Genomic DNA, 12,775 nt, shown 5'->3' with positions numbered 1-12,775 from the left:
TACTGTTCTACACATTGAAATTTGACAGAATCAGGCATTTAATATATTTAATCGTCATTGCTTTGTATTCTATATGATACCAAATAGCAGTACTTTTTAAGCCTCACCCATGTCATTCACATAATGAGGTAAGTATGAACTCCTTTTTACAGATGATTGGAGTTTCTGGTTGGTGATAGATCTGCAGATTGAGTTCTTCTGCTTAGAGTAACCAAGTTGCAGGGTAGACTACATGTGTTCTCTTAAAGTATAGACACAGTCCTCCCAGTTCATGGCCTTAAACGCCATGTTCTGTTGTTGAAGCCACCTTTATTCAGTGAATGCTGGATTTTGTTGTCTTTGCAAAAGATGTCCTATTTATGTTCTTCACTATTGCCTTGCGGTAGCTGAAAGACTTTTTTAGGTCAGTTTCTAGTCAGGAGCAATTAGGCATTGTTTAGCAGACATCTGTCCTTCATATGCTAAGTAAGCAACATGGTATAGAGCATCACCCTCTGGTACTGTAAAGGGGCTGACACTCTTAATGAAGTCTTTGTCAGTGCAGATAAGCCTTGTCAAAAACATCCCATCTTAAACAGTAGAATCAAACCTGAATTTAATTTTTCACTTTTATCACAGTTATCTCTACAATTTAAAAGTGAAGGAGGTTATGATAAGATTTTGAGTTCATTTGATTTAACAGTCTTCACGTTATTCTGTAAAATGCAAAACCCATCTTCCTCCCTAAATGGTGGTTTTTTGTTGTTTTTTTTTTTTAGTGTATGCAATAACATTAGATATCCATTCAGGAGGGTATTTTTCGTATCTTTCACGCTTCTGAAGTGCCAGCATACAGTGCCAGAAAACAGAGTTAAATCCTGAAATGACTTTTTTATTTTGCGAGAACTAGTGATTTTTTAAAATGTAATTGCTCTATTATTTTTCCTATCAGAGTTGTTAAATATTTAAGATGTGGTATGCTTGATAACAAAAGCTAATTAATCCAACTGATGTTTAGAGAAATATTGATAGAAGAACTTTAAAAAGGGAGAGCAGAGACTTTCTTTGATTAACAGCAGAACTATTAATTTTCTGTGATTTAAAAGTAGTAAGTAATATTTTTCAAGAAAGAAGGTGGTAAATATAAACTGAAGGGTACTCGGGGAGGTATGATCATTTCGTACAAATCAGTTCCTTTGGCTCCACCTACAGTATATGCAGTTTAATAAGAATTTTGCCAGAGCATCTTAACAGTCTATAATAAGCATAATCTGTTCTGTAAGCAGTAGATAAATAATAGAATGAACTTTCCTTTATTTGACATAATGGATAAGAGAGATGTGGTTTCTACTGTCTGGACCCAATTTCAGTTTACTTAACCCTCCTTTGCATAGCCACCTCATGAAGCACTGTTAGTTTAGAAGTGGCATGCAATTCAATTATGTTAACTTCCAAATCGGCTTCAATCAGAAGCAGTATAGCTGTGCTCCTGTAACAAAGCTATTATGTCCTGCCAGAACCTGAAACTGGAGTGTGGTACGGATGCAAAAAACCTGAACTGGCTTTTCTCAGAACTCAGGTGAAACTGGCAGATTTGTTGGCTTGGCTCCACACTAAGTAAAGATGTCTGTAGTGATGTACATGTTTGAGTTAGAGGTGTAGAGTCAGTCTTGGCCAAGAAGCAGTGTTATCTATATTTTCCTTTTACTCATAGCATCCTGTGTGCTTTTCTTAGCACATTCATTTTACCCTCCAAATACTTTGATTTGGGACTATAGTGTGTTTGGTCAGAGATGCATACAAATGAGTGAAGATGGAAATTTTGCATCTCATTAAGAGTTGTGAAATATTATACCAATTTTTGTATTCTGCATCTGTAAAGTCTGTCATGGAAAATATTTTGAATGTCTCAAACTTTTTTGTTTTTTCTTTAAACCTGAAAAAGCTATGTTTTATCTGTCCATCAAGTTTCACTGTTGTTTTTTCTTTACAGGAGAAATTACTATGGTGGAAACTGGGCCAGCTTTAGTTTCTCAGGATTATTGTCCTGGATTAAAGAAAATCAGGTAAAAATTTCCCAAATGACTTATTTTAATGTTCCTTAACGTTAAATCTTGGTTGTTTGCGTAATTTATTACAAGACAAATTACCACAGTGCTCTTTCTCTTTGGTAATTTGACAGATCAAAGAGGTTTCTAGTTTCCAACTTTACTGGTTAAGACTTAACCATCTGGCGCCTAGCATTCTAAGACTCTGATATGCCTGGTTTATTAATACTATTATCTGAGACCAAACAGTCTAGTGCTTAGTCATACTTTTTGGGTTCTTGAATTTATGTAGATGCAACTACACTATTGTTTTGATTCCTTTCCCGACACCTTCTGTAAATGATAATCTGGTTTTTTTCCATTTCCTGTTTGATTATTTTCCACTCTCTAATGTTTCAGTCCCTTTTGTTTTTCTTGTGTGCTTTCAGCTGATTCTTCTTAACTGGGAGAAAGGTAGTTATTGGATCCTTCCATTGAAATGTCCTGTAACCAGGACAAAAAGATTAATGTTGATAGTGTATTTTTCAATGACCAAAGTTTATCTAATTCATGACAGTCCACTAGAAATCTTCTGAAGAGGATATTTATTTAGGAGATTGAGCACTTGGACTATATTAGCAAATGGATGTTCGTATTATTTACTGAAGCATTATGAGCCTGTTGGTCCGTAGAAGATGGAACTTTTTCAGTTCAGTCTCATGCCTATTTATTGCATAGTGCTACCTTCTGGCGTAATCAGTGGAGTTGCTCAATGTCAGAACTTAATATTCTCAGGGTTCAGTTGTATGATTAGAGATTCCTGTGTGGACAGATTAATATAATACCAAAATCTTTGTATTTTTTCATATGGTCTCCGTTCAAAGAGTTTTGTCACAAAATTTGGAACTAACCTGGCTGTGGCAAACCTGTCTTTTAGTAGATTGTATTCAAAGTTATATTCAACTCTCTACTAAAACTTGTATTTCATTTAACACTGTATTTTCAGATTACTAGAGATAGTAATGTAGTACAAATGTTGGCATGCTATAATAAAGTAACAAGATCTAACGGTTTTAACTCAAAAGATCTGAATAGAAAAAACATTAAGACAGTTAAGATGATTCTTTTTTATATAAGATGGTACAACAAATTATTTGGGACTACACAGATTTATAGTTCAGGAGCAGTTAGCACAGTACCAAATGTAATTTTATGATTGTTCTTTGTAAGCAAAAGACGGATATCAATGATGAATGTGAAGACTGGAGAAAATTGATCCTTGAGAATGAAGAAGTTATTTCTCTTAGCAAGAGGGATAAAACTATTCAACATGTAGAAGTTTTCTGTTTTGGCGAGTAAGTATAAATATAGAAATATACAAATAGTTTTATATGCCCAGACGTAAATAATCATATTGCGCTTTTGGCTTCAAGCATTTCACCATGCTACCATATTGAATGTTGTCTCAAAAAGTAACCATGTTCTCTAAAATGTTCTTAATGTTCTTGTGCTTTTGTTGAAATTGCTTGCACTTCATTGAAGCTAACTGATCCATTAACATTTAAGAAATGACCTTATCTGGATGCAGTATAATTTGTTGGCCAACTTTGTGAATTGGTAATTTACTTCTGAGTAGAAAACAGAAGTGTTATGTTTGTAGGTATTATTAGTAGTAGGTAGTTACGCACTGCCACCTATTAAATTTTTCCATTCTTTATTTGGCTTAAAGCTCCTATTCTCATAGTAAAAAATTAAACTCATAAGTACACGTAAAATGAAGTACACAAGAATAGGAACACAAATGGACAGTAGTACTGTAACTATAAAATACTTAATTGTACTAAAATGATAAAGTAATATTTGCCCTTTGTCATTTTTATATTCAGTGGATTTAACTTACTCATTAAACAGTGCTTACTCGTGATGCTTTAGAAGGAATTGCGTGGTCAAAGGCTCCTGGTAATGTAATAACAGCCTTTTTGGGCTGTCACCTTCTTTCTGTTTTTGAAGTGAGGTTAACTCAGCTCTTACTTTACATAGAACATGCAAAAAATACATGCTTAGTTTCAAATACACACTTTTGTGAATGTGTTGCATAAGCACATGAAGAATAGCATACCATCTTAGGACTGATATGTGGTAGATATCTTTTAGTTAGGTATTTGTAGAGGTATGTCTGCATTAGCAGAAGTTAAGAATACAAATTTCATTTTTTGTTTAGATTTTTAAACGGAAGTATGATACTTTGTTACATATAAGTCATGCAGAAGGTAAGCTTTTCACAATGTCATATTATTGAAAATCAAGGAACACCTAAAAGTAACCTTGTGACGCGGCAATGTTGAATAGCGCATAAGCATGGTAATAATGAATGGAAATTGTATGGGCCTCAATTGAAAACTGAACTATTTCTTTGTATTTACTTATCATTTTTATCTTTTGGATTTTACACTGAACTGAACACTGTTCTGAATTCCTGAAAGGTTCTTTGGGATAGTTATGTGAGTTTAACCTTGAATCCCTTAAATAATATCATAGGTAGCTAAATGAAATGTTGACAGATATTCGTATAGAAACATGTATTTCTTTCTGTAAACATCATAGGTGGGGGAGGGGGGGAAGGTGTGAATTATACTAATAGAATCTGAAGGTCACAGACGCAGAATATTCCAGAGTTCTGTATTGCACAGTAATGGCTGCTTGACTGTATTGCAGATAAAATGTTATGCTTGTTTTAAAGCAATATCACTTGAATATTGTAATTGTAGTCCTGTTGCCATAATAATAAATACTCTTCAGAACCAGTAGTAAATCAGATTAAAGGTTTCATAGTCTCTTAACTTTGTGTATGATTTTCCTAAGAAGATGTGATATTGTCTGATGGCCAGCTCAAAAATGAGTCCCCTACCGCTGAGATTTCACACTTCTACAAAGTGAGCACTATACTTGAGTCAGGACAAAATAGAAGATTCTACTTTTAAGCATTTAACTTAGCCTGACAGTACACTGCTGTCTCTCTTGATTGTCACCAGAAAAACCCAAAAACCCACAAGGGAGAATGGTAAGATTAATAAACCTAGCAAAGAAAAAGTTTTCCAAAATAACTTAAAACTTTCTGAGAGCGTCAATTATTGTGTTTCTGACAATTTACACATTCTGGCTAGATTCTGTTGGTTTTGTTCAACTTTTATAACTCCTATGAAGTAACCATTAAACATTTATTTTGAAAGAATAAACAGCTGGGTAGCAGTATAATATACACAGTGCAAATCTGAAATGAATGGCCTTAGAACAAAGTGCATCCATCAAAGGAAAAGAATACTGTGTCTACAACAAGCTGTATTGAAAAAAGGCAAATGGCTGAAAAATAAATAGTGAACACCTGTGCTGAATAAATTAACCAGCTGGTTGGCAATTTTTCATTTGACCTATCTGAAGGGGTTGCTGTTACAAGGCATTAATAAGACACATTCATTTTAAGATATTCCTTTGTTAGTACCATTAATTGATGAATGGTGGAAGATAATATTCTAAATTTACACAACAATTTGTCTGCAGATGTATTATTTTTTTCTGAATTAGGAGAAGAATTGTCTGTACAGAAGTTCAATTTGAGTCATTTTTATAGACAGTTCTTACATTATTCAGGGATATTTGTTCCTATAGGAAGGATGTCATTAATTTAGATTATATACAGTTTTTAGGCTTTCATTATAAAATGTGTAGAGCTGCAAATCATGCAGATTTACGTATTCATTAATGGGAATTGAATAGAGATTTGAAATATGTATATAGAACATTTCTGTTACACTGCTTTTCAGAGGGATACAGAAAAAATACAATGTATTGTGAATCCAAATTTTATTTTGATTTAAAAAATAATAATCAAGTATGTTTAAAATGAGATTGAACTGTACATTGAGCTTGGGAGAAGGTAGAAAGAAAACTTGCCTCCGAATTTTTGTGTTCTAAAAAGTTTTAGGATGGGTTAAATAAAAGCTTCGTTCTTAGTTATTGCATTAATGGCAACAGCTTTTGCAGTTTTCACAAACACCATGTTCCAAATTCCTAAAAAAAAAAAAAAAAAAAAAAATCCAAACAGAACCCCAAAATTTAATTGACTTTCATTTGTATTTTTAGTTGAGATTACTTTTTTAAAAAACATTTGACAAAGTACTTATCTTTCTTTGATATTTTATAGTTATTTAATGCTTGCAATATGAAGCAAAAAGACATAATTAATGTACAGAAACAGACTTCTTTCATTAGTGCTTCCTTATAGCAGTTCCTGTATTTCCCAGGGCAATATTTTACCCCATTCATGACTAAGTGCTTCCTGGTGGCTGTGCACAAGCTGAGAGACTTATTCCAAACTTATTTTCATGAGCCCATGTGAGCTCCCTGAGTTCATAAGTGAGGAGCAACTTTTAAAGGACACAGGGCTTTTGTTCCCTCTTCTAACAGAAATCCTGCCCCCTGCTTCCATCTGTAAGGCTACAGATGTGTGAGGGAGCATTTTTATATGTATACTGAATAATTCCTTGGTGTTCAGTGAATTTTAACCATCCTGTTAGTTATTGAAATTTTGTACTGTATGTTTGCAGGTCACCTTTAAAATCATAGTTCATTAGTTTTCAGCCAAGATTAAATTGTTTATTCAGTGCATTAATGGCTTGTGGTATAAAGATTAAAAAGATAGTGTGAAATTATTGCTGAACTTTCACTTACGATGACATTGATTTGATTCATCTCAGCTGGTAGTATAAACTAAAATTCTAAGTTCAAAAGTACTAGTTTCTAAGGTAGATGTCATTGAAGTTCAAGATAAAAAGAGTAGATGAGATTAGAAGTGGAGGTTTGCTTTATAAGAGGAATTTTAAAGAATTGTGTCGTGAAAAGGAAATGGACTATAAAGAGTAAATGTTGTGTGGTAATGTCCCTCTTTTTGACTAGCTGCCTTCATCTGCTATGCACAAATTTGTAACACTTGCATAAAAATAACATTGCTACATGAGGGAACTTTATTCTGTATGGCTGTTACTTCAACAACTAATTAGAATGCAAGGTCGGAGTTGAAGAAGTAATCTGAAAGTTTTACTTAAACTTCAGGTCAAAATTGCATGCTTCTCTTGTAGACTTGGTATGATAATAGATGCAAAGTAGTCTCAGTAGTATAAAGCACTTCTGTTTTCATCAGTGAGTTTAGTTTTTAAAATATCTGAGCTTAATGACTTTAATGCATTTTTGCATTTCAGTTTCAAAGGGGTTTTTTAATCCATAGGAAAAACCTAATCAAATTGCTTTACGGTTTCTTTTTTAAAATATGATATTTCTTTTGTTTATGTAGCTGTGTATTGTGTTTCACCATCCGAGTTTTGATTTTCATTTTAAGCTCATTCCATCTTTTGAGTCAGTGTAATATAAGAACCCCAATTTTTGGTGGGGTTTTGTTTTTCTCTCCTCAGTAAAAAAACTCCTCTTGAATTATAGCTTTGCCGTCAAACAACCAGAATTCTTTCCTGGGTGGTACACCTGATTTGGCCAGGATAAAGAAATTCTAATGCTTTTCATAGAAATGCTTGAGGTTTCCATTCTGGCACTGACTCAAAACTTTAAACAAGTTTTTAAGACTCTTTAAAAGACTTTTTTTCCCCCTTCTTCCCCTTGTCTTTTTAATCAGTCAGGATTCAGCTGAAGATGTTGAAGAAGCTGGTGCATTGCCAAAGCTGCATGTCTTCGGAGCTTCTGGTGCTGAGGGGGTTGCTCAGGAATCGGAAAAAGAGTGCCCACCAGCGGAGAGTGCCTTACCGGAGGTGGAGAGCCGGGAACCAGAAAAGGCTACAGGCACTGAGCCAGCAAGTGCAATGGAAGGGAATGATGCAGAAATGACCTCTGAGAAGGAAAGTTCTCATAGTACGGCTTTAGGCGAGTCCACTCTGGAATTGGGAAAAACTGAAGCTGTACCCTCAGAAGTTTCTGCCCAAGAACCAAAGAAAATTACGTATTCCCAAATTGTTAGAGAAGGCAGAAGGTTCAATATTGATTTAGTTTCCAAGGTATAAACTGAACGACTCTCTTCATATAAGTGCATTTACTTTGCTTAAAATGCTGAAATTTTTTAAATATCTTTGATGTTGAGGAGGGCTGACACAGTACCTTTGTGGCAAAAAAACCACTCTTGAGAAGTAAGCAAGAATTAGTACCCTTAAAACAAACAAGAGCTATCTTATATGTGCTCTTCAGTGTGTGTTTGTAACCAAAGAGACCAAAAAAGTAAATTTCCTGAAATTTAGCACTTAAGCAATACCTGAAAAATTGCTCTTTTTAAACAGTACCATTAAAAATGTTATATTTTTAAACAAGGAAAATTAATCTACATGCAGATCTTTGATGTTTTTAAAATGGAAAATAATTTTCCTATTGCAATGCTTCCTGGGTTTTACATTTTCCTGTGAAACTCTCATTGTCTCTCTAAACTCAGACTAAAGCACTGAATTGTAATATATTTTACTGGAAAGAAAAAATAATTACAGTTAATCCATAACATGCAAGCTGACTAAAATTAGTTATTATTGTGTTGAATTCCTACTAGTGTGCATTTTACTTAGAGGAAAAACTATTAGTCTGACATATTTGTCATACTGTTTAAACTCTAAAATCTGCCTTTTACATACTTCACAGTATATGGATATGGCCCTGCAAATTCAAGTTAAATGGAAATTTTTCTTAACTTCTGTGCTTTAGACTGTATGTGTACTCTGCAATGGGAAGTTTTTTCAAAGTTGAATGCTTAATTTTCCATATTCTGCATGAAAAGATTTTTAAACCCTCTGGAAACTGGAAACTTTCTTCAGTAATCTTCGTGGAGACACTACAAAATGCATTATTTAAAATTTTGTCTCTGTGTTCCAAATGTAGATACGTCTTTCATGCATCATTGGAATGACATCATGAAAACAATAGCCAGTGTATAGTGGTTAAGCAGATAATACTGTTTTGTATCCTTTTTATACTTTTTCTGTACCACTGTGTTACATGGTGTTAATTGCAATGAATTCCAGAAATTCTGACAGAACAGTAGTCAATCAGGGCAAGACTAGTAGTTTGCATTGGTTTCTCTCTGGCACTGGGACACAGACTTTCTTGTAGTGTCCTCGTTAGTGTTCCACTAAACCTTTATCTTGAAAATTCCTGTGTGATCATGCAAATTCTGTTACTCAGGGCCAAAAGACTTGAAGCATGTTTAAACTAATCTCCAGTGCTTTTCAAATCAGACATACGTTTTCAGTTAACAGTTAACATTTCTGTCCCTTCAGTATTTCATAATGTATTTGTAGCTTATAGAAGGAGTAAAGGGAGAAAGATTATAGAATAATATAACAGAATGTGACTAAACCTTAACTGGGGGTTTAAGGAATTTACATTTAGAAAATGTGACATTATCATTTCAGGTAATTCAAGAAACAACTAATGATGATTTACCCAGACAGCGTCATGTACTTTACTGACATTGGGAAATGAAGGCTGTAAAATACGGTGTTCAAGGATATATAGCATACAATACAAAGAAATTATCCAAGATGACAATGCAAAAAATTGTCTCAAGCTATGGCTCCCAGACTAATAAAACTAAATGAGCAGTAGGCTGACACCTTCTCCCTTTCTGTCTTGTGGGCTGCTTTGTCTCCTCCATTTGTATAGTCGCTTCAGTTCATTTAATATTATTTTGCACATACTACATCTTGATATTTTTTTATTCAGATTTTACTTCACTGTGTGTACTTGTAAATAGTTATAGAAAACACCTTACAAATGAATACTGTTGGTATCACTGTTTTCTTTTGGTGGAAGCACTTTCTTTTTACTCACCGTTTTCTGTTTTTTCTTCACTGTGCAGTTGCTTTACTCCCGAGGTCTGTTAATTGACCTTCTGATTAAGTCGAACGTTAGCAGATATGCAGAGTTTAAAAATGCGACACGAATTCTTGCCTTTAGAGAAGGAAAAGTAGAACAGGTATCGTAAAATAATGTATTGCTATCTTTAATCTCATCTTTTTAAAGTCAAGAAACTTGAAATTGGTTTCTTGAGAGTTTTGTAACAATAAGCTGGTATTTTTCCTTAAGATTCTGATTTTTATTTCATTTCTGGAATGAAAAGGCATTTGTATGTGTTATATAGAAATATTTTTAAAAAAAGCTAAAATAAGAATGTGCAGTCTAGTAAATTATTGACATAAATCTTTGCCTCATGTCAAATATTTAGACCATGATCGACTTGGCAGTTAATTCTTAAAGGTTTAGGTTTTCAGATTCGTAGCATAGACTTGATTTGTCTCGCTGCTACTTGTCATTGGTGTGATAATGGCAACAGGAGATTTTGGCACAGTTAATTAATACAAACTCTTTTGATCAACTGCAGTCAGAGATGTAAGTGAAATTGAAGGGAAATAAAAAGGGGAAGAGGCTGAAAAAGAGTTTAAAATATTTTTATTGTGGAAAATTGGTAACTTTCATTATAGTTTTAATAGAAAATAATGGAAAAATATATAAGAAAATAACTACAATAGAAAATAGTAATTTAAAATGTTTGTTAGGTAATCAGACTATAGTGTTGCTTGATGCTTTTCACATCCAGAGTATGGAAAGTATCTGAAATTATTAAAAAATATTTTCCAGGTACCTTGTTCTAGAGCAGATGTCTTCAACAGCAGACAGCTCACTATGGTGGAAAAGAGAATGCTAATGAAATTTTTGACATTTTGTTTGGACTATGAACAACACCCTGATGAATACCAAGGTAGTGTTTCATTGAACAGTGTACAGTCTCTTCTTACGAGTTCATTCAGTTATGCACAATTTTGATAGCTCTCCTGTGTTTTCACGCAATTTATTTTTATGGATTCATTTTCAAAGTATGCTTTGACCTTTTTGTGACCTTTTCACTTCAATGTTAAATTCTTCTACTTAAGCACTTGCTCTTCTAGTTCCCACATCATTTATTATTTACATTTTTCTTTAACAGCAAAATTATATATTACAGCAAGGTTGCAAAATGTTTTTTATCATTTTTAGGTGTTTCCTCCCCCCTCCCAGGGATTTTTTAATATGATGTGATGTATCTGATTTTTCTTTTCTGTTTTTTTGGATAATATGTGAATCTTCACAATATGTTGCCACAAAATCAGAAATGGAGAAAATGGAATTTTTTAACTTTGAAAGTAAATGTAATTTGATGCCTTTTGTTGTAGAGGGCAAGTACAAAGTGCCTTTATCAACTGTTGGCTTATTTAGACGAGAGAAAATCTGAATAGATTTCAGCCAGAATGTGCAAAGAATAATGAGCATCAGGTCAAAGAGGAAAATTGGCCAACGGAAGGTGCTTTGGCTTTATGCACCTCAGGGTACAAAGAATGAAATGATGTTCTCAGTTCTTGGAGTCTAAAAGTAAACTAAGGCCAAAAAAGAAAAATCTGTCAAAAAGAAATAATGAGGAAAGAGGAATAGTTAAACTATTGACATAAGTTTCCGACTGAAGCATATCAGTGCTTTTGTAGCTTGACAGTAGCTTGGCTAAGCAGTATTTTTGAAAGAATCTAATGTTAAAAAGAAACAATTGTTAAGATACTGGTTTGATTACTTGAACAAGACCCTTTGATTAGGTACAAACATTAGAAAAAATAATTTTAAACATATGCAAGAGAGAGTTGGTCAATATCGAGAGTGATCTGGTAAGATTAGGAGAAAGAGAGTCTGTGATGAACTCCAGAAAATCCTGAAGGGGGAAAAACTCATTAGACTGAAGTGGTTTATAGATTACAGGTAATTTCAGGTTTGCTGCTGCTGGAAGAAATGGAGGTGCTCAGAGTGAGAATATAGGTGGTATTTAGAAAATTTATTAAGTAAAAAAAAGGAGATGCCACATCAATTTTAAATGAATCCATTGATTCATGTACCTAAATTACTTTAGATTTCTTTTACTTCCAGAGATAGTTAAACAGATTTTGTTTCTACATTTTGAAATAGCCTGGGAAGTAATTGGGAATATTTTGAGTCAGATTAGACTAATGTAAAGACTTCAGAAATTTAAAATCGCTCTTGGTGAGGTCATTACATTTGTGGGAAGGCAGACTTCTAATAGGGAGAGTTCATGATAGTGAAGAATTTTTTTAAAGCTTTTTTTCTGTAAAACTTGGAGTTATGTAAGAAGTATGAAGTGAGGAAAAACTTGAGAATTTTTTTAGAATGATAAACACTGTCATTTTATGACTTGCTGCATGGCTATACGAAGGGTAGTAAGATACATTTGTAATAAAACATGGATTGAATCTTAAACAGAATATATAGCTTGATAATACTAGTTTCAGCATTGATGGAAGTGTTTCTGAATTACCTATGAATTTATCCATGACTGAAATAAGCTTAAGGGCACATTTCTGAATAGTATGAAAGTATGCTATTGCTTAAATACAGTCTTTTCCTGGAGAAAAAAAAATTCATTTAGTTATTAAGATAACTAAAGTTTTTCAGAGGTGCATCAGTGACATGCAACACTTGCATTAAACATCTCCTGAAAGACTTGTGTTTCGTTGAATTTCAAAATGTGTCAGCAATAGTATTAATTGAAAGGGGAGATATGCTTCCTCATCCCTCTCTTCTTTGTGTCTCATCCATACTTGTTTGTTGCGAGCAAGTCATCAATTTGAAATAAATATCACGCCTTCTCATCTTTGGATTAAGACACTATGTGAATGGCTTCTCTGCGCATAAAT

At 33.5% G+C, this 12,775-nt stretch overlaps 1 protein-coding gene across 1 annotated transcript in view; it reads left to right on the top strand.

Moving 5' to 3' along the window:
- CHM (CHM Rab escort protein) overlaps window positions 1–12,775 on the top strand; it is a 73,053-nt gene that overhangs the window by 20,308 nt on the left and 39,970 nt on the right. Inside the window, exons 4-8 of the mRNA XM_050902014.1 lie at window positions 1,973–2,045; window positions 3,237–3,361; window positions 7,687–8,062; window positions 9,904–10,020; window positions 10,683–10,803. Of these exons, the coding sequence (XP_050757971.1) occupies window positions 1,973–2,045; window positions 3,237–3,361; window positions 7,687–8,062; window positions 9,904–10,020; window positions 10,683–10,803 (812 nt within the window). The remainder of the gene's footprint in view (window positions 1–1,972; window positions 2,046–3,236; window positions 3,362–7,686; window positions 8,063–9,903; window positions 10,021–10,682; window positions 10,804–12,775) is intronic.

Source organism: Gymnogyps californianus, chromosome 9, assembly GCF_018139145.2.
Source record: "Gymnogyps californianus isolate 813 chromosome 9, ASM1813914v2, whole genome shotgun sequence".
Taxonomy (NCBI): domain Eukaryota; kingdom Metazoa; phylum Chordata; class Aves; order Accipitriformes; family Cathartidae; genus Gymnogyps; species Gymnogyps californianus.
This window is presented reverse-complemented; position numbering and strand designations above follow the sequence as displayed.